This window comes from Aphelocoma coerulescens, chromosome 2, assembly GCF_041296385.1.
Source record: "Aphelocoma coerulescens isolate FSJ_1873_10779 chromosome 2, UR_Acoe_1.0, whole genome shotgun sequence".
NCBI classification, from domain to species: domain Eukaryota; kingdom Metazoa; phylum Chordata; class Aves; order Passeriformes; family Corvidae; genus Aphelocoma; species Aphelocoma coerulescens.
In genome coordinates this window covers 132,742,901-132,770,623 of record NC_091015.1, presented here as the reverse complement: position 1 = coordinate 132,770,623, position 27,723 = coordinate 132,742,901, and the positions used below count along the sequence as shown (strand labels likewise).

At 42.0% G+C, this 27,723-nt stretch overlaps 1 protein-coding gene and 1 non-coding gene across 2 annotated transcripts; both read left to right on the top strand.

Annotated features, from left to right (window-relative positions):
- Positions 1–804: 804 nt before the first annotated feature.
- On the top strand, positions 805–17,368 carry VCPIP1 (valosin containing protein interacting protein 1). The gene is made up of 3 exons (XM_069004887.1): positions 805–3,671; positions 8,870–8,956; positions 11,919–17,368. The coding sequence occupies exons 1-3, from the start codon at positions 983–985 to the stop codon at positions 12,788–12,790; spliced, it is 3,648 nt and encodes a 1,215-aa protein (XP_068860988.1). The 5' UTR covers positions 805–982; the 3' UTR covers positions 12,791–17,368.
- Positions 17,369–27,383: 10,015 nt separating this feature from the next.
- On the top strand, positions 27,384–27,473 carry TRNAY-GUA (transfer RNA tyrosine (anticodon GUA)). The gene is given in 2 exon segments: positions 27,384–27,420; positions 27,438–27,473. It is a non-coding gene; the product is annotated as a tRNA-Tyr (tRNA).
- Positions 27,474–27,723: the final 250 nt, after the last annotated feature.

Here is a 27,723-nt window from a genome sequence, read left to right as displayed (position 1 = left end):
TGCCGCCTGGCAGGGGACGCTGCTTGCGGTGCTTTTGGAAACCTCCGTGGCCAGGGAGCCCTCGGGGGCTCCCCCAAGCACTCAAGATTCCCCTTTAGCGTCACTGCTGGGGGGAAGGCTGGGGCCGGCCCCCGCCCTGTCCCGTTCTGTCAGCCCCTTGCCGGCAGCAGCCTGTTGGAGCTGAGCAGCCTCCCGCCCCCGGAGCCTGTCCGGGGGGACAGGTGACACGGGAGGGGGCCTCGCCTCGGGGCTCCTGCGGGGCATTATCGGGCGGGGGGCGAGGGGGCAGAGGAGTGATGTACACGCGGGGTGTCACCTCAGACCAGCCCCCGGGGGGGCAGAGGAGGGATATACGTAAGAGTGTCGCCTCAAACCAGCACCTGGGGGGCACAGAGGGGGAATCTACACGTGGGGTGTCACCTCAGACCAACACCCGAGCGGGACAGAGCACGAAAGTACATGTGGGGTGTCACCTCAGACCCTACTCCTACCCCCAGCGCTCCCACAGGAAGCGCAACAAGCACCGCCGAGTGCCCTGCGCGTCCCACCCGGCCTACCCGCTCGCGGACTACACATCCCAGCAACCCCGCCGGGGCTCCCCCCTCTCCCGCCCTTCCTCCCCCCCGTCCGCCGCATGGCACCACGGTCCCTGTAGTCTCTGCTGGGTACTCCGATCCCTTCCCCATCCCGGGCTTCCGTGGCGGGTAAAACTACCACTCCCGTCCGCCCCTGCGGCACCGCGCGTGCGCCGCCGGCGTGGAAGTGCGCGAGGCCGCGGCGCTGCGGGCACTGAGGCGGCCGAGGGGCGGTGAGAGCGGCGACGGCTTCCGCGTCGGGCGGGGGGTGGCGAGCGGCGCTCGGTACCGCACGGGCGGCACCGGCACCGGCGGCGTCTGAGAGGCGGCGGTCGTTGTCCGGCGCGCAGGGAATGCGCCTGTGAGGGCGGCGGAGGAGCGGGTGCGGGTGAAGCCCGGGCGGAGCGATGTCCCAGCCCCAGCAGCCGCCGCCGCCGTCCCCTCAGCAGCAGCCGCAGCCGCCGCCTCCGTCCGCCTCCAAGAAGCGAGACCGGCGCATCTTCTCGGGCACCTGCCCCGATCCCAAATGCCAGGCGCGGCTCTTCTTCCCGGCGCACGGGCCGCAGGGCAGCGGCAGCATCGAGTGCACGGACTGCGGGCGGCGCCACGAGCAGCGGCAGCTGCTGGCCGTGGAGGAGGTGACGGACCCCGACCTGGTGCTGCACAACCTGCTGCGGAATGCGCTGCTGGGCGTCAGCGGCGCCGGCCCGCCCCGCAGGAACACCGAGCTCGTCAAAGTCAATGGCCTCTCCAACTACCACTGCAAGCTCCTGGCCCCCATCCTGGCCCGCTATGGGATGGACAAGCAGACTGGCAAAGCCAAGCTCCTCACGGAGATGAACCAGGGAGACATATTTGACTGCTCCCTCCTGGGCGACCGCGCCTTCCTCATCGAGCCAGAGCACGTCGAAACCATGGGTTATGGGAAGGACCGCTCCGGCAGCCTCATATACCTGCACGACACCCTGGAGGACATCAAGAAGGCCAACAACAGTCAAGAGTGCCTCATTCCTGTCCACGTGGATGGAGATGGCCACTGCCTTGTCCATGCAGTCTCACGAGCCCTTGTTGGCAGGGAGCTGTTCTGGCACGCTCTCAGAGAGAATCTCAAGAAGCATTTTGAGGAGAATCTAAGCCACTACAAGGCGCTTTTCCATGACTTTATTGATGCTGCAGAGTGGGAGGATATTATCAATGAATGTGACCCTTTGTTTGTTCCTCCAGAAGGTGTGCCAATGGGCCTTAGGAATATTCACATCTTTGGTCTTGCCAATGTGCTTCACCGGCCTATCATCCTGTTAGACTCCTTGAGTGGAATGCGAAGCTCTGGAGATTATTCAGCAACGTTCCTCCCTGGTCTGATACCTCTGGAAAAATGCATGGGAAAAGATGGCATGTTGAACAAGCCGATCTGCATTGCGTGGAGTAGCTCAGGACGTAACCATTATATTCCTCTTGTTGGAATAAAAGGTGCTGCTTTACCTAAGCTGCCTAGGAAGCTACTTCCTAAAGCCTGGGGAGTTCCTCAAGACCTCATCAAAAAGTATATCATGTTAGAGGAGGATGGTGGTTGTATTATTGGAGGAGACAGAAGTTTGCAGGATAAGTACTTGATGAGGCTTGTTGCTGCGATGGAGGAGGTTTTCATGAGTAAACACGGTATCCACCCCAGTCTTGTAGCTGATGTGCATCAATATTTCTACAGAAGGACTGGTGTAATAGGGGTCCAGCCCGAAGAGGTCACTGCAGCTGCCAAAAAAGCAGTGATGGACAACCGCCTTCACAGGTGCCTCATCTGTGGGGCTCTTTCAGAGCATCACGTTCCCCCAGAGTGGCTGGCTCCTGGGGGGAAGCTGTATAACCTGGCAAAAAGTACCCACGGCCAGCTAAGGCCTGATAAAAATTACAGCTTTCCCCTGAACAGTTTGGTGTGTTCTTACAACCCTGTGAAGGATGTGCTGGTACCAGACTATGGCCTGAGTAATTTGACTGTTTGTAACTGGTGCCACGGTAACTTAATGCGTCGTGTCAGAGAAGATGGGTCTGTTTTGTATATTGATGGAGACAGAACTAATACTAGGTCTACAGGTGGCAAATGTGGCTGTGGATTCAAGCACTACTGGGAAGGTAAAGAATATGACAATCTGCCTGAAGCTTTTCCTATAACTCTAGAGTGGGGTGGAAGAGTGGTGAGAGAGACTGTCTACTGGTTCCAGTATGAAAGTGACACCTCTTTGAACAGCAACGTGTATGATGTCGCCATGAAACTTGTTACCAAGCACTTCCCTGGTGAATTTGGTAGCGAGATTCTTGTTCAGAAAGTTGTCAACACAATACTGCATCAAACTGCCAAAAAGAACCCTGATGATTATACCCCTGTAAATATCGATGGTGCTCACGCTCAAAGAGCTGATGATGTACAGCAAGGACAAGAGTTAGAGTCACAACTTCCAACCAAAATAATTTTGACTGGACAGAAGACTAAAACTTTGCACAAGGAGGAGTTGAATATGAGCAAAGCTGAAAGAACTATTCAGCAGAACATTGTGGACCAGGCTTCCGTAATGCAGAAACGGAAAAGTGAAAAATTGAAACAAGAGCATAAAGGGCAACCCAGGACTGCTTCTCCTGGGGCTGTTCGTGAGGGGCCCTCGTCCGCACCTGCTACACCAACCAAAACCCCGTATTCTCCAACATCTGCAAAAGAAAAGAAAATTCGAATAACCACCAATGATGGGAGGCAGTCAATGCTTACCTTGAAGTGCACTACCACCTTCTTGGAACTCCAGGAAGGCATAGCGAGAGAATTTAATATTCCCCCATATTTGCAATGTATTCGCTACGGCTTTCCTCCGAAAGAGCTTCTGCCTCCCAAAGAAGGCATGGAGAATGAGCCCGTTCCTTTGCAGCACGGTGACAGGATTGCCATAGAAATCCTGAAGGGCAAGGAGGAAGGCAGGCAGGCTGCCTCAGCGCACTCAGCTCATGCTGTGAAGCACGAAGATGTTGCTGTGACCAGTAAGATCTCATCAAAGGATCTGCAAGAGCAAGTCGACAAGGAGATGTATTCGCTCTGTCTTCTGGCAACGCTCATGGGTAAGGCTGACTTTGTGTTATTCTTCAAAATTGTGTTTTTAAGTGGAAGATAACATTTTGCAAACTGCAGTTACATACACATTTCCTTTTTTCTTAAATCATGGTTACTCAGGTTAATTCCCTTATTCCTTTACTAGAAGAACATTTAATATGCTGTCAGTGACTTTTAGAAATGCATGTATGAGGTATATGAGATACTTGTTCTTCCTTTGCTATAAAGTCCTCTTTCAAAAATTGCTCTTTAGAAGTGATTGCATTGCCTCTGCTGTCCTGTCTCTCTGCTTTTCCTGCCTCTCATTAGGCACACATCTGAAGTGTATGTGTGAAAGCTACATAGTCTCTTTTTTGCTACATCTCCCTCAGGTTTCAGGAAATACATTCAGAACAGAGGTGAGAAGGGGATGCTGAGTGTCTGCTCATTGGAAGTTTGAGGAACAAATTTTCACCTTTGTAGTAGGATGAAATCCTGATATTTGGCCCCAAAGGGAGTTGTCTTGGTTTAAGCAAATCAACTTGACATTTTCTACTTCGGTAATCTGTTAATTTTAAGTGACAATCTGGTCTTTTTAAAGGGCTGAGAAAAGTATTATTTCAGAATATAAGCGGAGGAGAAACTGAAAGAATCTAAACATTGATCTGAATTTCAAAGGTTGGACATAGGGTTGCAAAGCTATACTTATAAATTATTAGTCATGTAAATCTGATGGTTAATAATTCAAGACAAAAGGACTTTTCTCAGGTGCCCGTGTTTTTAATTTTCCTTTTTGAACTCAGGAGACTTGGACCCCCATTTGTGTAGTTTGTTCATCACGTTTCACAGTTACTGCTGCTTTCTGGCAGGAAGTAGAACTGTAATTATCATACATTCAGCTCTACCAACCAGTTGAATAGCCATGTTTACAGGTTTGTTTTTTTTTTGTGGGAGCCTTCTCTTTTGCTGGAGGGATTTGGTGTGGCTAAAGCATGTGATGTTTCAGAAACGAAACAATTACTTACGTAATCACAGAGTGGTATGTCAGAAGTTCATCAAGCAGAACTTTGATTCTTTTCCAAGTGTGATTGTTTACTCCTGTGTCTTTTGCAAGATAGTGTGCTGAGTCACTACTCACCTTGTCACACTGACATTTACATCCCAGTTCCAAAGTGCAGGAAAATGTTAAGTTTAAAAGTTGTCTTAATTTTGAGATGAAGCTTGAAAGAATGCTTTCCTGTCTGCAGGACATACTGCTGAAAGTATAGTTATTGGCTTCAAAAAACTTTGGCATGCTTTAAAAATATCTTGGTTACTTCAGCATTAAGGTGTGTCATTATTTTACAGGTGCTTATCCATGAACTGTAAGTTGATCTTGTATGCAAGAATGACTTTTTGTCTTTGCCATCATTACTGTTAGATTCTGCTTTAAGAGCACAGGTTAGAATAGAATTTACCTCACCCTTCTCTGGCTGCGTCCGTCGTGCATTACTAATAGAAGTAAAAGCAGCAGCAAGTGATAAACCAACCAGTTATAAAACCTTGTTCAGCTACTGAATAAGATGCTATTATTATATTATCACTCTTCTGATTGGGTCTTAATTTTCCTTTAAAAATACTTGTGGAATAAATCTTGTTACTAGACTGTTCACGATTATGATTTTTTCAACAGATTAACAAACTTCCTAAGTCCTTGCACTTTCTTAAGAGTGGCAGTTTCTCAAGGTGGCATGTTCAGTCTTTTTGGGACCAGAAGTCTTAGTTTTTCTCAGTGACATTTCTGTACTGCTAAAAACTGCTGCAAAAGTCTGAGAGCCAGCTTTGTGACTTTGTTCTGCTAAAAGCATTCCTGTAATACAGTCAGATTAGAATGTGTAGAGGGGCGATGCTGTTGAGATAGCTCACTGGGCCAGACACACTTTTCTTTTCCCCAATGCCTATAGTGGAAGTGTGTCTTCAAACATCCATAATTATTGATTCTGTGTGCTTAGAAGATTTTCTTTCATACAGAATCTCCTGTAGGCTGAAATATTTCTTTCTTATTTCAGCTACTATAATTTGTCTTTTCTGGTTTCAGCTACTTATTAGAATTTTAGATCGTGTTCTTTAATTTTTCTGTATATAATTTAAAAACAAGCCCTGGGAAATTAAATACTATAATTTCTGGACCACTTAACATATTATGCATGACTTTTTGTAAAGCTTTCTCTTCTTTTTTTTGTTTAGCTCAAAATACAGAATTCTATAGGGAGATTACTAAAGGAATTGGAATTTTACATTAACATATTTAAAATGTTGTATTTTAAACCAGATTTAATTATACCCATGCAGAGGCACTCTGAATACATGCAAGCCAGATACAAATCTATTTTGCTTGGGTTTTTTTTTCATTGATTAATTCATCCATGCACAAGGAATCAAAAAAGACAAGTCTAAATTAAATGTATTATTTGATACCAGGATTTTCTTGGGATTAAACAGCTTGCTTTGAAGCCAGCTGTAGTTTTCTATAACATGTTTATTAATTGATTTTTTTATTTGTGTTGCACTTTGGGTGTTCTCTCTGCTCTCTGAAATGACAGTCTTTGGGCTTACAGCAGGTGCAGGCTAACTTGTACCAGCAAACAAGGCATGTTTGTGGGTAGGACAGTCTTGATTTGTTACCATACCTTAATGTTTGGGGGTTGGGGTCTGGTCTGAGGAAGTGTGTACTGGAGTAGGAACAGTGCAGAGAACATAATCTCTTTGATAAATGTAGTGTCTTGAGGGAGTTTTTAATCTAAATGATCATCCAAATTAAGTTGTGACCTATAAACATCTCACTGCCATGGCAAAGAAACCAAAACAAACAGTAAAACTCAACTAAAAACAAAAATGTGCAAACCTCAAATGTAGTTTTAGTTGAGTCACACATACTAGTTCTTCTGATCTGGGAAAGTCCAGTTGTAACTGTGGGCTTTTTTGGTCTTCCAGTGGGAGATGTCTATCAAAACAGCATTTTTAGTTTGTATTTCTTTTAGTGGCTGATGCTTTTGTATTGTGAGCCCTGTTCTCCATGCTTTCCTGCATGTAGTCCTTGTTAGTGTTGCATAAAAGGCTGTATAAACAGTTATGCTTCCCTTGTGCAAGGCTTGAAAAATCATGCCCTAGGCAAATAGGGAATCTTTCCTTGAAAAGTGTCAGTAATGTCTAAAGTTGGGCTTCTCCTAGAAGTCCAGTGGTTGTCTTGTGGAATGAAAGGGAGCCCTTCAAATAATAATCTATTGCTTGATGCAGCAGTAAAGGAGTCCTCAGTATGGAATCCTGCTGTCTGTGGCTTCTTCAGGCTTCAGTGAACTGACAGCTGTATTCTGTTACTTCTCAGTGCAGTGGTTATTATTTTGGTTCTGGTGGGCAGTGTTTAAACCATCAGGAAAACTTGGAAGAGGCACAGCAGTGATGCTCTGGAGACAGTGTGTATAGGGATGTGCATTTCAAACTGTAAATGAGAATAAGGATACAGTTAGCAGTGACAGAAGACTTCCTTCAGTAGATCATGGAATATAAGCAAGAAGAGTAGTTGGTTTGTTACTTGGATGTTCTTGGAAGTGAAGGCCAAATTTGTGAGCTTGATGTGCGAATGCGAGGAGCTTGAGCATATATGATCTGATGGAATGCTTTCAAAATTAATCAGATAATATAGGTCTCCTGTCTTTAAAACGTCCAAAGACAGAATGTGGTGAATGTGCACTGTACCTTTGTAAAGAGAATGGGGGCTTGAGTAACACCTGTACTGGAGAGGTGAGCAACAGTTGCAGGGGAACAGATGAGCAGGGGAGCGTACGGAGTCCTGTGCCTTCTGTGCCTGCCAGGGAATGGAAACACAATGCTGGAGAGTGGCTTGAAGGGTTTCCAAGTGTAATGTAGCATGTAATGCTGCTGTCATGAGGGTGAAATACTTTCTCACCTGAGGCAGGTGGGACAGGAGAGTAGTCACAGTTATTTTGTGAGATATACAGTAAATAAATGCAAGGAGGGATTTAGATGTGCCATATATTCAGTATTTGGAAGCTATTGAAAATAGCTCTTTTATTTTATTTTCCTTATAACAGCATGCAAAGACATTGGTGGGTTATATTTTACAACCTCACACATTCCAGCTGTCTCTATCCAAGTAGTACATCCAGTTAACTATGGTTGAAGATTTACATTCTCCAATCTTAATAGAAATTTGAGAGATGTGGTTATTGAGATTTCAATCCTACAGAAGGGGGCAATTTCTATCTAAAATATCTCTGTATGTTTCCATAATATTTGATGGAAAGTGGGAAAATCAATTTTTTTTCTGAAAATGTTTATGCACAGTAGTTGTTCCTGCATCAGGAGAATGGAATTTATCAGTACTTTCTGTTTGCATTGCTTAGACAGCTACAGCACATGTCACTTCTCTGAAGCAGGTAAGTGGTTAGCAAAATAAGGAAAAGGCATAGGCAAAATGCAGATCTGAACTGATTAAGCAGGTGCTGTTAGGTCACTGATATTCCATCACTGTAACCCAATTTTTCTGTTCCTTATATTCCTTTCCTTATGTAGTCTAGGTTGGTTTTTTTTCACTCTGTGACCTTTAAAGATACCACATTTCAATGCCATTTTTGGCATTGTTGAAAAATGCTGGTTGTACAGGACTGCCGGGGCCTCATGGTTGGTATTTTGCTTCTGACTCTCAAGAAAAGCAAGGTACAGACACACCTTCTATGCAGCTGCCTGGATGGATATTTGTGTCTCAGCTGCAGTATTAAGTCTGGTGTGTGGCAGCTGTGAAATTGAGCTCTGATTTTTGAGAAGGTGTAGGGAATTCAAGTTTTAATGAGCAAGGATATGTGCTTGAATTTTGGAAGCGTGTTAATAATTTCCTAGTTTAATGTTGAAAGCAGAGATAGGAAGGGAATGGAGACTGGTTTTTAGGGCCTGGCAATGAACCAGGAGCTGCACTTTGGATCAAATCAAATTTGGGAACCTTCGTATTAGAACATGTAGGATATTTGACTGCAGATAGTGGTCTGTTTTCTGAAAGTCTCTCAATGTCCCGGGCTCCTGTTCTGTGCATTTGCAATAAAAATTCAAATTCTTTATTGCATAGAGGAGAGCGAGGACTCAGCTTTTGATTTAAGGAGTTACATTTTCAGCCATTGTCTATAATATGAAAATAAAAGTGTTAAATTTTGATGATTGTGTTTCATTTTTCCAGGAGAAGATGTTTGGTCTTACGCGAAGGGGCTTCCTCAGTTGTTTCAGCAGGGTGGAGTATTCTACAGCATAATGAAGAAAACAACAGGTATTTTTTTGGGTTTTGTTTTTATTCCTTCTTTCCTCTGTTTTCAAATCCTGAAAATTGTAAACTGGTATTGAGTCACTTGTAAGCATAAATATTTTTTAAAAATTCTATTACTATGGTAAATTTTCATTCTGAAAATATCCGAGAACTCCTAATGCTCCCTCAGACAGACTAAGACTAGGGAATCTGACTAAAGATGCTTCATTGAACTTAAACCTCTTTATTTTCTGAAATCTCCACTCCCTGAATTGTACAAACAACTCTTTTTTTTTTTTTTTTATGACAGCATAACCAAAAAAAGTCAACTGATTTTTTGTTTTCCTAATTTTTTTCTCCTGTAAGGATCAAACAACAAGAAAATCATAGGACCTACTCCTGTTATACTTTAAAATGCTTACTGGATAAAGAGTTTTATCTTTCTCATGTTCTTCTTAGTAGATGTTTCATACAGGGTACTGCATGTTTTAAATTTAAACGGTTGATTAAATTTGTTTTTCATATTCCTAAGATTGTTGTTCAAAAGCAAAGCTATCCATCCTGTTCTGGTGTTGCTGAGTCTTGGGCTCTGTGCAAAATAACCAAGCAAGCAGAGTATATTTGATTTTTTAGGTGGCTTTATAAATACTGCCTACAAAGAATAGCAGCTGTTTCTTTAGAGAACAAAGTACTAAGGAATTATTTTCTCTCAAAGAAATTATCTCAAAAATTTCTCTCTTATTTTCTTGATGAAATCTTTGCATTCACAGTTTAGCTCTTGTGCTTTCAGCTACTATAATGGTTCCTTTGCTGCTTTCTTGCTGTTTGATTTTTTTCTTAGGCAGTTTTATCAGCCTTAACTTTATCTTATTTCTGGAAATTAATTAAAATGTGTGGTATACGCAATGCCCACTATCTCTCACTGAATTATTAGCCTGGATAATAGAGTTAGCATGCAAGTGTCTTATAGCAGATCTGTTTCCTTTTAGTTTTCCTTCTTTTACTATGCTTGTACAGTAAAGACTGGTGTATTGTTTGTGGAAAGTGAATTGACTTAAACAGTGCCTGATGGAAAGGGCATTTTTGACCAATTAATGGCTAGCCAGACTTGAAAGCCTGAAATGAATCCAACAAATTTTAACTCAACTCATAGAAAACGTCTGACTTAAAAGCCATTTTTCCCAGCTGACTGTCCAAGAAATAATGCTGTGGGAGATGATAGTATAAAATGCCTGCATGCAAAGAAGTGCAATAATTTCAAATACAGACTATCTTGGTAGGTACAATTCATATTTCAGCATTAGCACACTTTTGCAATTCCAGTGTGCAACAATCTGACTCATCTTTCCACTTTAAGAAGCTCCTTACCTATTTGTAATCTTCTAGGTAATGTAATAATGCAGCTATCATACTGGACCTTTGGAACAAAGCTGTCTGTGAATTGTAGGTACTGTTAATCAGTTGAAGCTTGATTTAATAGATCTTGTTTAAGATCTTTGAGATTTCGGGTTTGCAGTTTCAGAGGCAGTTTTGGTCAGTCATAGGAATTGTTACAGTTCCCTCTTTTGCAAATGAAAATTGAGCTGCTAAATTATGTACTTAAAAGATGTTCTTCAGGCTAAGTTAGACAGGTAGCTGTTTGAGGTTAAATTTTGTTCTGCATTTTGGCTGTTTGCTTATTGGCTCCCATGGATATGTAAATAAAGGAGCTATGTGTCTGAAGCTCTCAGAATAAAATCTTAGTTGTAGGTTCTCTGCAATTGTGCACGTGTCAGTCAGAAGCTGTGGAGGATGAGAGAGACTGGTCAGTCAGTTCATTAGTATGAAAACAGTTAATTCTCAAATTATTGAATGACCTTTTTCATTGATGCCCGGAATACTCATTTTGAAAACATAGTATTTGACAACACAGAAATAGAATTTGCTTGTTGTGTTTCTTCCCTTCTGAATAATTTCTGGTGGTTTTCTTAATAAATTTTGAGAATCAGAGGAAAAATCCCAACAATTTACCTGTTTCTGGCACCTTTTAAACTGTGTTGTTTTCATTGTAGCTCTCCATGCATAGGTGATGGAACTAAAGTGAAGAGAATGACTGCAGCAAAGTTTTCACCTGCAGATAGCTTTTAACTCACAGAAAGCCACCATCACTGAAGTGACACCTTACTGCTTTTACCACAGCCTGCATGGGACAGAGTTGAAAGAGTTATTTTGCGTTTTATGGTGATAAACTGTTAGAAATGAATGTCAATTTTTGACACACAGAAGCTTCAGAACTTAAAATTATCTAGTGAACTCTCAGTTTTAACAGATTGGTCAAATTGTAAGTGGAACATTTAAACAAACAGCAGATAAAAAATACTGTGCATTATGTTTGTTTTGTTAAGGTTAATAGTTATAATTTCCAGGTCTACTAAATACAGTAAGCTTGAAACACTTCAGTTAATCTAGCAACACTTCCTCTCCAAAAAGAAGACTAAATAGCAAATTTGAAGTTCCTCAGGCTTAGCAGCAGTTATGCAACCTGAAATCCTACTACAGTTCTAAGTAGTATGGAAGGAGTCTTAAATAGTATTTCTCCAGACAGTGTTTTGAAATGTGCTCCTTGTCAGTTTTCTGGTTTTGATTTTGGATGGTTTGGTTTTGTGTGGTTTTGGGAGGTGTGGGTTGGTGGTAGTGATGGGGTTTGGTTTGTTTTACATTACTGCAAGGATAGAACGGCGAGTTGTAGTGGTGTGGTTATTTTATCCTGTAATAGTACGGAATTGTCTCTTCGTCAGAGTCATCATAGAAGGCAGCAGCATCTTTGCAGTGTACTGTGGTTGCTATTGGATGGCATAAAAGCCTAAGCTTTTTCTTCCACAGTAGTAACTTACAGTGTTTGATTTTACATACTTGATTCAGTAAATTTAAATACAGTAATTACTGTGTGTTCAGAGCATGCCTTAAAATATGTTAGCACTTTGAATAACTTTTCCTATCTTTATAGGTTTGGCTGATGGCAAGCACTGCACTTTCCCACATCTGCCTGGTAAAAACTTTGTGTACAATGCAGCAGAAGACAGATTAGAGCTGTGTGTGGATGCTGCTGGGCACTTCCCGATCGGTCCTGATGTTGAAGAGCTGGTTAAAGAGGCCTTAAGTCAAGTGCGAGCAGAAGCTACTTCAAGAAGCAGGGAAGCAAGTCCTTCACATGGAATGCTGAAGCTGGGTAGTGGTGGAGTAGTGAAAAAGAAATCTGAACAACTACATAACATAACTGCATTTCAAGGAAAGGGTCATTCCCTAGGAACTGCATCTAGTAGTCAACAACACGATCAAAGAGCCAGGGAAACACCACTTTTAAGAAAGCATAGCACAGAAACGGACTTCAGTCCTTCTGCTAAAATTGAGCCTTCTGTATTCACAGCTGCTTCTGGTAACAGTGAGCTTATTCGAATTGCTCCAGGAGTTGTGACAATGAGAGACAGCAGGCAGCTTGACCCCACTTTGATTGAGGCACAGAGAAAAAAGTTGCAGGAAATGGTCTCTTCTATTCAGGCTTCAATGGATAGACATTTGCGGGATCAGAATACAGAGCAGTCAGCATCAGTTGATGTATCTCAAAGAAAAGTAGAGGCAGTGAGTTCAACTGCTAAAACTGGGAGCTTTCAGGCTGCCTTACCTGAATCATTTTCTGCACCAGGTGGTACTGAACTCTTGAATACTGAATCAACTGATGGTAACATGGTAAATTCTGTGGGAACAACATTCCCTGCAAGGTCTAAAGCACAAAAGGGAAATTCCGTTGAGGAGCTTGAGGAGATGGATAGTCAAGATGCAGGAATCACTAATGCAACTGAGCCAATGGATCACTCTTGATAGGTTACAATCTAATAAGGGTAGAAGAAATTACTGTTCAAATGTAATGTTTATTGGCTGGGCCACACAAAGTGATTAGTTATTAAATCTTGTATGTATGTCAAAGATTATATCATCTTATTCAGTGCATGATAAGCGTGTGATTGGCAATAGCTTTCAATATTACCATATTGCTGCCCAGGCTGGCTCTGTTACCTGTAAACTAGTTATTAGGAAATGCACTGAGATGAATATCTGCTGTACATGTGGGTTCTTGAAAATTCTTTGTAATTTTTAATTTCTTAAAAGTCTTAAAATTTAAGCCCGTGCAAGGTTCTTACCATGCTAGCATAAGGTTACTGGAAGGGCTAGAACAGGCAAAACTAGAAACATGGCAAAGTTAATTCTGTCCCAGGTACTTAATTCCAATAAAAAATACACTAGAAGCATAAAATAGACATAAATTTCAAAAAGTAACTGAAACTAAACTTCTGCTCAATTTGATAATGCAGCATATACAGTACCTTAATTACATTGTGCTGGCACTTCTCCAGTGTAATAACTTTTTCATTCATATCCTCATCTCAGAAATCTTGGAATAAGTGTTAACTTTAGTAAACTAAAGTCTAAGTTCTCCTATTGTCAGTTAGGAAGCAAGTTAGAAAAAAGACCACATAGCGTATGATGATATATTGAATGTGGTGTGGTTATGAATGGCTGGCTGAGCCAACACAACCACTTGTGGTGCTCTTTTGGTAGCGTGTCTTTATTTCCTCCCAAATACCAAACTGGTCAGGTGGTTGTGCAACTTTTGAGACAATTACGGGAGAGAAGTTGGCAATTGCAAGTAAGAACAAATGTTCACTGGCAAATCCATTTCTTTTAGAAGACTTAGTTGCTAGCATTGGTTAGAAATGGCAGAAATGAAATAACAGCTGTCCTCTTAAAAGCAAATTAACAATTTATTGGAAGGAAATTACTCTCTAACACACATTATCCTAAAGTGTTTGGTGATAATTGAACTTTTAGAAGCTCACTGTTTACTCCGTGGGAACAAGGAATACATGCTGTTTCAGTGTCTATAAAGACTACCCACCTCTCTCAGCCTCACTTCAGTTTGTGATGCAGATTTCTCTGCACCAGTGATAATAGAGCTGGTATCCACTTAAGTAGTGTGTTCATCAGACCTGTAGTGCTAGTTTTTAAGAAGCAGCCATTGTGCTTGCTCCCTAAGGATGGAATGTGTTTCTGATATTGCACTTTGCTTCCTATCTTCATAGTCATTTAAATGCACTATTGTTGCTTCTTCTCATGGTAAAATAACATTGAATGGATGAAAAGATGTTAATACAGCTTCAAAGGAATTAAGAGCATTTAAATACTGAAGTCTGTGTTTGTGCACATGTAGGTTTTTACCAGTTCACAAATGTGGTTTGTGTTGTATATGTTTGTATTCAGAAAAGTCTCCTCACTTTTTACATTTCTAATCACTTAAACAGTTCTAAGCATTAGTATGATAAAATGTCCCATGAGGAAGGATTTATTTTTGTATGTAGAACTGAAATGAAGCAAGTCACTTAAAGAATAGCCCTTCTCTCTTGTTAAAGTAAATGAAAAATGCCTCTGTTGGTTAACTTTTTAGATGGTACAAATATTTTATTATTTCGTACACTACTTAGAGGTAAAATATAAATATCACATTTTCACAAATAAATGAAAAATGTAAAGATCTCAAATTGCTATCTGGTAAGTTTAGCAATTTGGAAACTTGGAATGTATGAAGTAATTGGCTTGCCAGAACTGACCTTGCTGATGCACTGATTAACTGGCAGGGCTTATTCAATGAGAAACAGGATGCACATGCAGCAGCTGGAAGCCTGCCATGACTTCTGAAAACATTTAGTCTCCCATGAATCAGTCTAGCTGGCTGAAGGCTACATCTATATAGAAAATGTTGAGTAGAGGCTTGTGCTTTGTCACAGTGTTAGAAAAGTATAGCAATGACTTGTTCCTGGGAAAGAGTTTAAATTGGGAGAGGCTGAGGGGGAAGAATCTCCTGGATCTCTTGCATTTTAGACTAGGTAACCACTGCTTTGATGGTTTTAACCTTTTCTTTATTAAAAAAAAGTCTTCCTTGGCTGGAAAAATAATGAGCAAGCAGTGTATATGAGAGAACTTCAAGTTTGAAATAAATGAAAATATTTATTGCACATCATTCTTATTTCAAGGAAAAATGCTTACTTCTTTCATGCCTTTCTGGTAAGACTGCAGAAGTTTGTGTGCCTTTTACTGTGTAAAGGGGAAGGCTTGGTTTAGTTTTGACACACTTCCCATTTCAGCAGTAATTTGATATTTTCCTTCTGATCTAAATAGACATAGAAACAGATAATAGCTCTGTTTGACTCACCATTAGTGTCATCTCAGGCCCACTCAAGTCGTGTAGATCAGAGCTCTCCAGTTCCTAAAAGAAGATGGTCTCAAAGGACTGGTAAAATGGTGTCAATCACAAGATCCACTGGTGTGAATTCTGGAAGGCAGGATTGTGCATATTTCATTGCAGTGTTTTTATCTCACGTGGCTTTTTCATGCATTTAATATCAGTGGTTTTGAGAAAGACAGCTTTTGATACTCTCAAGTGAAGCTAAACTCATCTATGTGCCAGTGAGATGTGTGACTGTGCAGGAGAAGTGAAATAAAGAACTCTGAAGTGTAAGTTGGAACAGATGTTTCATTTAGTTGCTGGCAGTGGGTGCAAATGTGAGTTGAGACAAATCTGTGTAACTGTGTAAGGAGCACCAGTGTGCTTGGTAGAATTCCCTGTTAGAGTCAGGAAAATGCTGATGGGGTACAAGGGCAGGGAAGACTTTGGCTCATTGTGGATGAGAAGATGTGTCAGTAGGACTTCTCAAATGTTAAGAAAGATGCCCTTTGCTCAAAAAATAAAAGCAAGCAAGCCAGATTCTTTCCACCAAATTGCCTGTGGAAAGAGGTTTTGGTTTTGAGTACCCACTTTGATTACTTTCTTGTCTAAAGGCCAACCATCTTCTACACTGCGTCTCATGGCAAAGAAGACACATTATTAGAAAATCCTAAATGTTGCTATGGCTTAGTATGTATAACCTGACGAGAAGATGATTACTGAAAATACAGGCCTAGTACAAAAATAAAAAGGGGAATGAACTAGATTGCTGATGAGCATATGGGAAACCTTGGGAGAACAGATCAGTTTTCCAGGGAAATGCAAGACTTTTACTACTTCAAATGGCTGGGTGCTTAGTAAGGTTGACTTTTTGATAGTGCTGTTTCTCTCTGAATTGTTTGCATTTCAGCGAGGGGAAATAAATAGCAGATTTTCAAATGAAATCAAAAGAAATGTATTTGGGATGCCTTCCCTGTTGTAGTCACAAAACAACTGTGTGCATTTTTGGCTTTGTGAATCTCATATAGTTTACTAGTCTTGTGGTGGCTACAAAATACAAGCTAGACGTTGCCTCTGACAGAGCGCTCTAGCAGCGTCACAGAGGCACAGTGCCACAGGGCTGTGTGCTAACAACCCTGCAAGGCCAAAATACTTGATTCATAAAGTAGAATCTGTTGTCAGTGTCACAAGGTTAGTGGAGTTGCTTGCTACTTTTTCAATGCGCTGAAAATGCCAGGTATACAAAATTCATGGTATGTTCACAGTTGGGAGGATGATTCTTGGTATGAGTTGTATGGAAAATGAATGATTTAAGAAGATGCCACTGTTATCTCTACATTTGTTTGGCTCCTATTTTTAAATATCAGAATCTACATGCTTTTGTAAAATAATAATAATATTAATATGAAGTTAATCCTTTTGTTAAAAAAAGCCATAACAGAGAGTGGTTTCTTTGTTTTGCTTGTGGATATCAGTTTAGCTTCATGAAGAAGTTGCTTAAGATCTTTAGAATGCAGGATTCCCTCTGAGCCCTTATGCCTGTGGTTGAGCAATAAAAGGTTGAAACAAGAGTGGTATTTTCAGAATTATTTTACATTTGATGAGGATTATTGCCAAGAAATGAAGGAGTGCACTTTTAGGAGGGAATGCTATTTAAAATGTATAAATAGGAATTAAAATAGTGTATATATTTAGAAAAAAATCTTTTTAAAAAGTAAGTGCTTTACATGTTGAATTAAAAACAAATTAGCGTAGAAACTATACCATCTTCACAGTACTGGCTGTTATCCAGCAAGGTTTGGTTTGTTTTATTTGTGATTGCTGTACTAATTATATTTGATTTTTTTATCTGTAATGTAACAATAGTGTATTATAACAGTATATAGTGTACTATACTACACTTCACTGTACAGTATTTGGAATTTTCTTTGATTGCTATATTAAAACTGTAAGTTAAAACATCTGCTTTGGTCTTATAAGGTGCAACTTTTATCTAGCCTTTCACACATTAGCTTGTTTATTTAATGCCTACAAATTATTTTGTAGTTGAAAATACAGTTGAAAATACATTAATTTCTTCATTTTGCATATAAATTGTATTATACTTGTATACATGAATACTAGTACAGCAGTTGAAAAACTGATATAACTCTTCAGGAAGTAAAATGTGATGTCATCCATTTTTCTTTAGTAATGCTTATTTTAAAAAATAACGTTTTTGAAAGAAAAGGTCTTTAAGGAAAAAGTTGGGTTTTTGACCTCATACCTGTTCTAAATATTTCATGGAATGCATAGGACCTTTGAGAGATTTCTAAACCATGTTTAGATCTATATGTTTCATATATTTGAGACCAAAATTCATGACCTGAGTCTTTTTTCCAAAGTTATCACCAAGAAGATGTAGAATAATGCTGACCGAGTCAGCATTTAAGATACCTTGCAATCCGTGATCTGAAACGTTGGTCAAAATGTATTTCAGAGCAAAATTTTAATGCATGCATGTAATATTGAAGTATGAATAGTATGATTTGGAAGAACAAGGCTTTTGAAAATTTGGTAGTACTCAAAGATGGAACATATTGGCAACTATTTAAATGATCTCTATGCTTTTCTCACCAGTTACATGTGGTACTTTGTTTCACAAATTGGCTTTAATCAAAACTTCTGAGCCTAGAAAGAAGCCATAGAACCGATCTGCAAAACTCTTGTGTTACTTCTTCCTGTATTTACTGAAAGGCTTTAATTCCAAGTGTGCTAGCATTAAAGCATTCTTTAAAATGATGGGTGTAAATATGCAGAGTTAATTTTGATTGCATGTCATATCATGAAGAACTGAAAATTATTCTTCAGAAGATTTGTATTTCAAAAGCTTAAATGCTTAATGCTAAGTTAGAAATTTGCTCGTCTTTATTAATACAGTGTTTATAATCTGAGCCAAAACCAGTACTGAATGTATGAAGCAACAAAGTTAAATGTGCTTTCAAAGTCTTTTAATTTACTTCTGCAATTAATTGTACAGTCTTAATATTTGTCTAAATTTTTATTTTGGATTGGAATTGTTGAGTTTGGGTTGTTATTTGTTGTTTGGTTGGTTTGTCTTTTTTTTCTTATGCATGTTCACAACAAATCTGTTGTAACATCGCTGTAAAACCCCAGCTTCCTGTCATCATACGACTCCTCAAAATACAATCCTATCCCTAGGGCCAGGGTGAGAGTGAACCTTGGATATTCATCAGTGTGTGTAATGAGTTACGGAAGGTGCTTTTGCTATTACAGAGTCAGTTCAAACACCTTGTGCTGGCTGCAGAAGTTAATTGAAATTAGGTTGCTTTGCTTGATGTAGAGGCTTTGATATATGTTGGCTTCTACAGGTCTGTGGTGTTTTGAGCATTTATTACTCAGAAATAGATAAAGAAAAGGTGTTTGGATTCACAGTAGACTTGATGGCCAACCTGACATTGCACAAACCCTGTTGCTACAGCTGGTTTGAAATGGATTATTTGGATTTGAACTACTTAAATTGATGTACACTGGGTTATTCTGAACATCTGTTAACACAGGGGAATTAGGCTTTGGTGTAAGCGTGACCTCCGTTGCAGTAACTTGCAGGTACTTTAAGAGGCTTCAGAAAAGACTACTATTCTCTGTTCTGTTACTGAAAAACATTGATTGTGAGATAGCTGCAGAGACTTGTATTTGGAATTTATCCACCTCTATTTTTAAAAGACTACCTAATTTTGTTTTCTGCTGGAAATAATATTTCTAGTGGCTTGTCTTGCTGGTAGCAAATCTAATTTCACTTCTAAAGTGATCCTGTAGGTCTGGACTGGGTCTGTGCTGTTTGGAAACTTATATTCAATAAGTGAAAAATTAAAAGAAAGATGGCAGATGGAAGGAAGTTACCAGAAATTATAAGAAGGTTTAAATGATGCTGTGGTTCTTATTAGCCAACAGTCTGTGGAGTCTGGCTGCATGAAATGCACAGTCACTTCTTACAAACCCTTAAGGCATGCTTCAAGCAACTTCTTTCAGAATAAGAAAACTTGATTTTATAGGCTACTTTGTCAAGTCAGTGTGTAAGTTTTTCTTTAAAATGAAGTTTCTTTCAGATTGTCACATTGTTGTGTAAATATAGAGCAGTACTTGCCAGATGGTACCTCCTGATCCTAAATTCTCCTTTCCCACGTGCACTTGTGCCACCTCTGCAAATCCTCAAGAGGTCTCTCCTGATGCTGGGCTGCCTTTCCTGTTTGCTTTTCATCTGTCACTTGAACTTTTATTGTATATCCTTTTTTCCATGGGTGTTTTTGTAAGTTTATTGTCCTGTGTTTATACTGTGCCTCTTAGGGACAGTGAGAGACAACAAATGATCACATTTCACACAAATTAGACTGATGTATAGGAAAACCTTATTACAAGCACAGAAACCTTACACAGCACAGAAAGGAACAAAGGGAGATTCCTAGGAGATGGGAGGACTTTACTGCATTTTCAGGAGAAGGGAAGAAGATGCATAAGGATTTATCAATGTTTCTAAAAATTCACCTAGTAGTTCTGTAGGGCAACCATGTTTTATGTTATTCCATCTCCATGGTGGAATTTTAGAAGCTGCAGTGGCTCACTCCAAATCTGGGGATTTCCCTGAGATCCACCTTTCTCTTCTCCCAGGAGCAGAAGCTGCCAAATATATACATTTCAACCCAGTGGGAGAGAAGGGGTGAGACCTTACCACACATTGCCCCATGAAGGTGTAGGTTTTGTGGCAGTGAGAAAAAACACACGGAAAAGGCAAGGGCTTAACTTAAACATGTGATGAATGAAATAACTCATTATTTCTAACTATTTGTATGCTCAAATCTGTTCAAGTGTTGCTCAGTTCATACCAAATCCTACATCTGAACATTGCACATACAAGAATGCACATACAAGAATACTACTTCTTTCTCCACTGTGTCTTAGAATAAGACCCTTCCTGGCTTCCTAAGACAGATGCTGGAAATAGCAATTATTTTTGCAGGCAGCAGAGAGGGATGCAGGAAATAAAGGTCAAGAGTACCTGCTTCTTTTGTTTTCAATTTAAGAAAAGTCAAGCCATGGTACAATGGAAGAAACTAAATGCCAGTATTTATTTCTTTGGTCCCTCTGTTTTTCCTAACCGTAACTACTACTTTACCCTGCCACATTCACCAACATATTTTTTTGATGTGTTTTCTTCCCAGCATTTGAGGTCAACTGAGCCCATTCCCTCAGTCTGGAAACTTTGAACTCTCAGTTCTCTATTAAGCAAACAGCCCAAAAATTCCCAGGTATCTATTGCCACTGTGCAAATCATCGTTTTTTTATTTAGCATTTTGTTTCTTTTCAACCCTAACCCTGAGGTTCTGCATTGTAAACTCTCATAAACTTGCATCTTTTCACAAACTCAGAAAATACATTTGCAGTAACTAATGACCTTTCACACCTTTCAATGACACCTGTTCTGCCTGGAGAAGTGGAGCCAGGATGGAGGTGTGCAGTCTCTTGCATTTGTAAGCACCCTCTGATCTCTCTTCTCTCCTGCTGGAATTCTGCAGGGCATGGGAGCAACACTGCCTTGGATAAAGAGGTAAACTACAGTTGTGCAAGCAGCAGAGGCCAGCACCTCTGGGAGTGCTGGCTGTGATACTGGCAGATTTGTCTGTGTGATTCCTATTTTTGTAATCAGTGTTGGGAGTCTTGCTGCTAGTTTGGAAAGCTGGGGTCAAAACACTGTTCTTTTTATAAAGTAGTTTTGATTTTTGGGTAGAAAGTTAAGCCAACTGCTTTTCATCTATCACTGGGATACTATTGAACTTAGGCTGAATCTAGCTCAGGCTGTTGCCAGGACAGTGTTAGTATTGCCTGACTGTCAGGTTGGCTCAGTCTGGCTCTGACTGCTTTAGTCCCTTTCTTTAAGAGTAATTGTTTACTCCTGGGGTTGATAAAAATCTAAGAATTAAGTTGATTTCTCTTGCATTTCTAGTGATGACTTGCTCGGATGTAGTTCTAAAAGCATGGGGTAATGCTAGTATCTGATTAACAAGTGACTTGCAAGTGTCCCCTTTGGTCTCCAAAGTTGTAAATAGGTTGGTGAAATTCTTTTTTTAAAACATTTGCATGCCTGACCAGAGCTATTAAAATTATTCCTCCATAATTTCCAAAATAAACAAGTGGCATTTGAGAAATTAGAAAGGTTGTTAACTGAGATTAATATTATAATCTAAGCTAGCAGTGGTATCATTACTAATTACTGCGAGATAATAGCAAGATGATAGGTGATGTCTGAGTGTAAGCTTAGGAATGTTTTTTCTCTCTTCCATTGATTCAAGGCTGTACTGCTTTTAGCCCCTAAAAATGAATATTTGCCTGTATAGTGCCTCATTTAAGTTAATGCTTGTGCCATTGAAACCATAGGAGGTGTGGTTGCCAAATCAAAGGAATGCTGTCAGTCAGTGTAGCTGCCATTGTACTTTGCACAGCAGATGAGGTGAGGCTTAGAGCTTTGTTTCAAAGTGACAGCATCCATCTGAGCTGTGCAATGACACCATTTCCTTGCCCTCTGTGCTAGAGGATCGTAGTGTTGGTCCCTGGCAGGGCCATATCCCTGGAGCTGCTTTATTGGTATTCTGAGCATGGGAACTGTGCTTGTTTTTTTCAGTCCAAGGCTTGATTTCAAGGCCACCTCAGAATTCTTTCAGTAGTTGTACAGCCTCCTTGATAAGCTGATATAGGCTGCTTTGGAAACATGCAAGATGTTTTGTGTGCATGATTGTCAGGGAGGTTAATGCACCAGAGTAAATTCTGAGCCCATCCAGATACACTTGATTATTTTGGTATTTTTGTGATATGGTAGCCTTTAAGCTTTTTGTTTCCACCCTCCCTACTCTAGCATGAATAATGTTAATACAGTAAAGTAAAATCCATGAAATCACAAAGTACATGCAATTCTTCTGGGTCTGAACACAGGCTGGTTGAATTAGACAAGTAACAGTACTTCCCCTCTCCAAAAGGCTGTATAAATAGGTTGAGTCAAAGTGCCCAGAACTTGCTAACTCTTCTGGGTGAAGGGGTTGATCCTTTAAGACTTAACATTTTAAGAAAATGCTACGAAAAGCATTTAGAGAGAATTCCAACAAAATCAGATCAGCCATGAACAGAATATTGTCCTTCAGAATCTTTGATACCAAGCAGTTGGAAAAAAGAATAAAACAAGACTAAGTATGACTCTGAAGGCACACAGCAAGTTGAAATTGCTCTGAACTGCAGCTTCTCTGAACTGACTATGACATGCATGACTGGAGTACGGATGACAAGCTGGAATCTTCAGTACTGAGAGAGAACAGATGCAGATAATAAGGTGCTGTGATATGAAGAACTATTTTAATTTAAAAGAGTATCTGGTGCATATCCTTTTGCTCTTCATTGGGAATTTCTTGAAACATGGGGAGGAAGCTGAGCCCCACCAGGATGATGCAAGCAAGAACACCTTGGGTGCGGAATGAGTGATGCTGTGACATTGAATCGAGACCAAGTCAAGCAGCTGGGTTGAAGACTTGATGGATACATGTGGTTTGACTAACATCTGTGGTGTTTCAGCCAGTGCTGAGCTCTGAAGATTGCAGTCATTGGAGCAACTGGTGATAAAGTATTGAAGACTACTAAAAGGAAAGTACCTGGTAAAAAAACCTGTAAAGTCACCTGCACTGAGCTTTTTCTTTATTTTAGCAACCATCAAGTGTTTCTTTTACGTTATAGATCTTAGTTCTGTGAGACTGGCAGCAACTGGCTGGGAAACTGCTTGCTGAGGAAATAAGCCACTTGTTTTCCACAATTCAAAAAACTGATTATTGAGTTTACTTTGTAGGAATTTTTCTAGGTTCTTCTCTCATACCAAGAAGTCAGTTGCATGTCTTGTTGATTATTTGTGCTGAGAATTATCTTCACAAAGACTCTAGGTTCCTCTGTTGTAAGGTTTCCAAACAACCTACAGGGAGAACATTTAAGACAGACTGATTATTCTTAACTTCAAGTCAGTGATATTAAGCCTCTCGGAGAACATCCATGTACTGCTTTATTGTCCAGAGAAATGTTGAATTAGCTGCCTGAATTCACAATGAGATTCTGGTGCATAGCAGCAAAGAATTACAAACTTCTGCATGTGACTTCAGAGTTTTTCTATAATTTCCTTGTGACAATAGGCAGTGGAGTCATGACTGGTATTTTTTACTCATTAAAGGCTTTATCAGGAAATAGATTGAACTCTCACCAGATTGGAGCAGTAAAAATTGAGCCAAATAATACACATACGGGCTTAACGTATGGCCTTATAGTGTGGTACCTTCATACCACTGCAGCTTGGTGAAATTTTTAGAAGTATCTGTGTTGCACGGGAAGGGACCTGTTTCCCAGCAGGAACAATCTGCTGTTAGTTAAGGTCATAATGAATGCCTAATAGAAGTTTTTCCACCTGTGGATCAGCAGGAAACTAAACAAGAAGGAATAAATAATGGAACAAATGATAGGACCATCACTCCCTCTTCCAGGGCATTTTGCCCATTGAATCATCTGGGTAAGAGCAAGTGTCCTGTCTTTGGAAATGTGTTGCCCACTGCTATTAGTACTTGGGCAACACTACAAAACCCAAGCAAGATCCAAATGCCAACAGCTGATTTAAGTGTTGTTTGGTTTTGGTTTGTCAGGAGACCCAACCAAACAGTTCTAAGGTAATGGGAAAGTGGCAAAAATGCTACTGGAAGTATGTCCACTGTGACTCAAGGGTCTGTGACCTAGGAGTGATTTGCCTCACTCTGACACCCTGAACCTGCAGCGAAGTCTTTGCACCTGGTCATGTTCTTTGGGTCTAGGCTGGAACTGAGCTCTCCTTTGTCGCAAGGGAGTCTTGGAAAGGGCAAACAAAGGCAGAAAGCAGCTCTTGCACAATGGAACTCAGATATTGCTGGCTGGTGAGTGTCCTATCAGAAGCCTATCAAGACTGAGCTGGTGGCTTGTGGGCTGTGACAGCCCTGATGGGATGGGAGGGGACAGTCCATATCCTGCTACAGTGTCTGTTTGTGCCTTCTTTCTTATAAGGTCTCTGAAGAGAAAGGTAGACCTCTGGCTTGGTTTTGTGAAGCTACTAGAAGCTGAGAAGAGATAGAGAGAGGGGGATGCATCTCCATGCTTTTTTTTTTTTTATCATGTAGGAGCAAAAGAAGTGCCAAACATTAGACCTCGTCACACAGGACAGTAACAGGAGGAAAAAAAAGAAAAAAAAAAAGAAAAAAAAAAGTGAGGTGTGTATGTGCTTACTGGTGTACTCCAAAGAGAATGTTTACTGGATGTCATAGCAAACTACATCTTTAGCCTATTATTCTTTTTAACAACAGGACCATCAGTACTTATTAATTCAGCAATTTGCTTCAGCTAATGCTTTCAGGATCTATTTCCTGCAAATTAGGAACACACGTGTTACTATGGGAATATACAAGAAGGTACCTATTTAGACAATATTTTTATTTCAGACTCCTTTCACTTTGAATTAAATATAAATGAGTGCTAAAAGATGCCATTTCATACTGTATGAGGCTGATGACACAAATCCTGTCTCAGGGTGGTTTTTATTACTTTTTCATTACAGCTTTTGTAGTTCAAAGACTCCTGCCAGGGCTTTGATGTGGGTAAACCTGCTGTGTTGTCATCTCTGGATACTAAAAGTGCATCACAAGGAATGTAGGTTGGTGCTGAACACCTATTAGCAAAGATTACAGATAGAACCCTCAAGGAATGTGTTTTCTTCGTGAAAGATGCAATGATACGAGTTCGCCCTTGTAACAGTAGGTTTGTGGTGCGGTTGAAATTGGGTTTTTGGTGGGTTTTGCCGCGTTTTGCTCTCCCGTGCCTTGGGGGCTGTGCCGCCGCCTGCAGTTCCTGCGTACCCGCGCAGGGGGCGCTGCGAGCCCGGCGTTCCCGCCCGCAGGCGCTGGGAACATCGACAGTGCCGTGGGGATGTACCGGGAACATCGACAGTGCCGTGGGGATGTGCCAGGAACATCCATAGTGCAGTGGGGATGTACCGGGAACATCGACAGTGCCTTGGGGATGTGCCGGGAACATCCATAGTGCAGTGGGGATGTACCGGGAACATCGACAGTGCCGTGGGGATGTACCAGGAACATCGACAGTGCCTTGGGGATGTACCGGGAACATCGACAGTGCCGTGGGGATGTGCCGGGAACATCCATAGTGCCGTGGGGATGTACCGGGAACATCCATAGTGCCGTGGGGATGTACCGGGAACATCGACAGTGCCTTGGGGATGTACCGGGAACATCGACAGTGCCTTGGGGATGTGCCGGGAACATCCATAGTGCTGTGGGGATATACAGACTCCACACACGGCTCCATTTATTCAGATAACTTCTGTGAATTCCATCCTGGTGGACAATAGACTGCCCATGAACCAGTAGTGTGCCCCGGTGCCCAAGAAGGCCAGTGGTACCCTGGGGTGGCATCAGGAAGAGCATTGCCAGCAAGTCGAGGGAGATGATCCTGCCCCTCTACTCACCCCTGGTGAGGCCACATCTGGAGTGTGCAGTTCTGGGTTCTTCAGGACAAGAGAGACATGGATTTCCTGCAGCAGGTCTAGCAGAGGGCTGCAAAGATGATTAAGGGAGTGGAGCATCTCTCTTTAAATACAATTTGAAGCATAACTGGAGCACCTCATGTAGTGACAGGACAAAGGGGAATGGATTCAAACTAAAAGACAGTAGGTTTAGATTAGATATTAGGAAAAAGTTATCACCCTTCACTAAGGGTGATAAGGTACTGGAACAGGTTGCCCAGAGAAGTTGTGGAGGCCCCATCCCTGAAAGTATTCCAGGCTGGGTTGGATGGGGCTTTGAGCAGCCTGGTCTAGTGAAGATATCCCTGCCCATGGCATGGGGGCTGGAACTAGATGATCTTTAAGGTCCCTTTCAACCCAAATCATTCTATAGTTCCAGCTAAAGACTCATGTAGGGAAATACTTACAACACACAGAGCTTCTGCTGGAATGTAGATTGTACTTCATGATGGTATAGCTTCAGGAAGTCGTTGCCTCTGTGATGGCGGTGGTTAGCAAATTTCCTTAAGTACATCACTGAAAAAAATGTATTTGGAAAGAAGATGATGGGTAAGAAGCCATCTGCCGTTTTGGTGATTTATTTTGACCACTAAAGTAAAAATCACATTGCAATTAATAAAAAGAGATGGTTTGGCCCTGTGCTGGATGTGAGCACCCCAGTGTCAAGTGACCACCATGACTGAGCACCTTTAAATGCTGTCCCTAGCCTTCTGGTTTTTTTGACTGTGCAGCTGCCAACACCTGTCTTTAAAGCAGGTGCTCCCACCTTGTTCTCCTAGGAGCTCTGTAGAGTCCACGTGTCCATCAGCACAGCTACACGAGGATGCGATGGCATGTTTCTACCAGAAAGGAAGTTGTAGCCAGGTAGAGTTCAGCTTCTCCCAGGAAACTAGTGACAGGACGAGAGCGCATAGTCTTAAGCTGTGCCAGGGGGGTTTAGGTTAGACATAAGGAATTTCTTCACGGAAAGGGTGACTAAACACTGGAATGGGCTGCCCAGGGAGGTGGTGTAGTCACCGCCCATGGCGGTATTCAAGGAAAGACGGGGTTTGGCACTCAGTGCCATGATGCAGCTGACGATCTGAGAGGTCTTTTCCAACCTGATTCTGTTTGGGGGTGACCTCTTCCAAACAGACCCGTGCCGTGTCCATGGCTGGAGCAGGCGCCCCGTAGGAGCGTTGGCTGGATGATGGATGAGACCCGCGCTTCCCGCTCCTCAAGCACGCGAGCAACCACAGGGCAAGGATTTTTCGGCAAGGAAGGGAAGCGGGAAGCGCTGCCCTCGTACGCCGGGAAAGCTCGCCCCCGGCGCGGGAGCGAGATGGGCCGAGAGCAACTCGTCCCCTGCGCTGACGGATCCACCGGCAGTAGGGCCGAGGGTGCGGGAGACGCCGCTGGACTTTTGGGCCGCTCGTAGATCCATGTCTCCGTCCCGAGCGCGTCTCTATGCTCCAGCTGTTCCCGGGAAGGGAATTCCAGCTCTAGCCGCGACGCACATCACCAGTGGCACCGCCAAAAAAGGCTTTATACCGTGCAGCCAGCGCAACGCCCAGCTCCCTTCGATAGCTCAGCTGGTAGAGCGGAGGACTGTAGAGGCGCGGCCCGCGGGAATCCTTAGGTCGCTGGTTCGATTCCGGCTCGAAGGAGACGCTCGGTTTTGCCGCGCGGGGGCGGCCCCACCGTTACCTTTTCATTCTTTTGCCGTCGGGAGCCGCCGCCGTTGCCGCCGGCGCGGGGGCGGCTCGCGGGTGCTCGCGGCGGGGCGTTGCGGGGCCACCCCGCTCCCTCCCGCCCCGGCCCCGTCACATCGCCCGCCCGCCGGCGCGAGGCCCCGCCCCCTCCCGCCCGGCGCGCGGAGCCGCGTGCGGTCGGAGGCGGCCAATGGGGCGTCAGTCC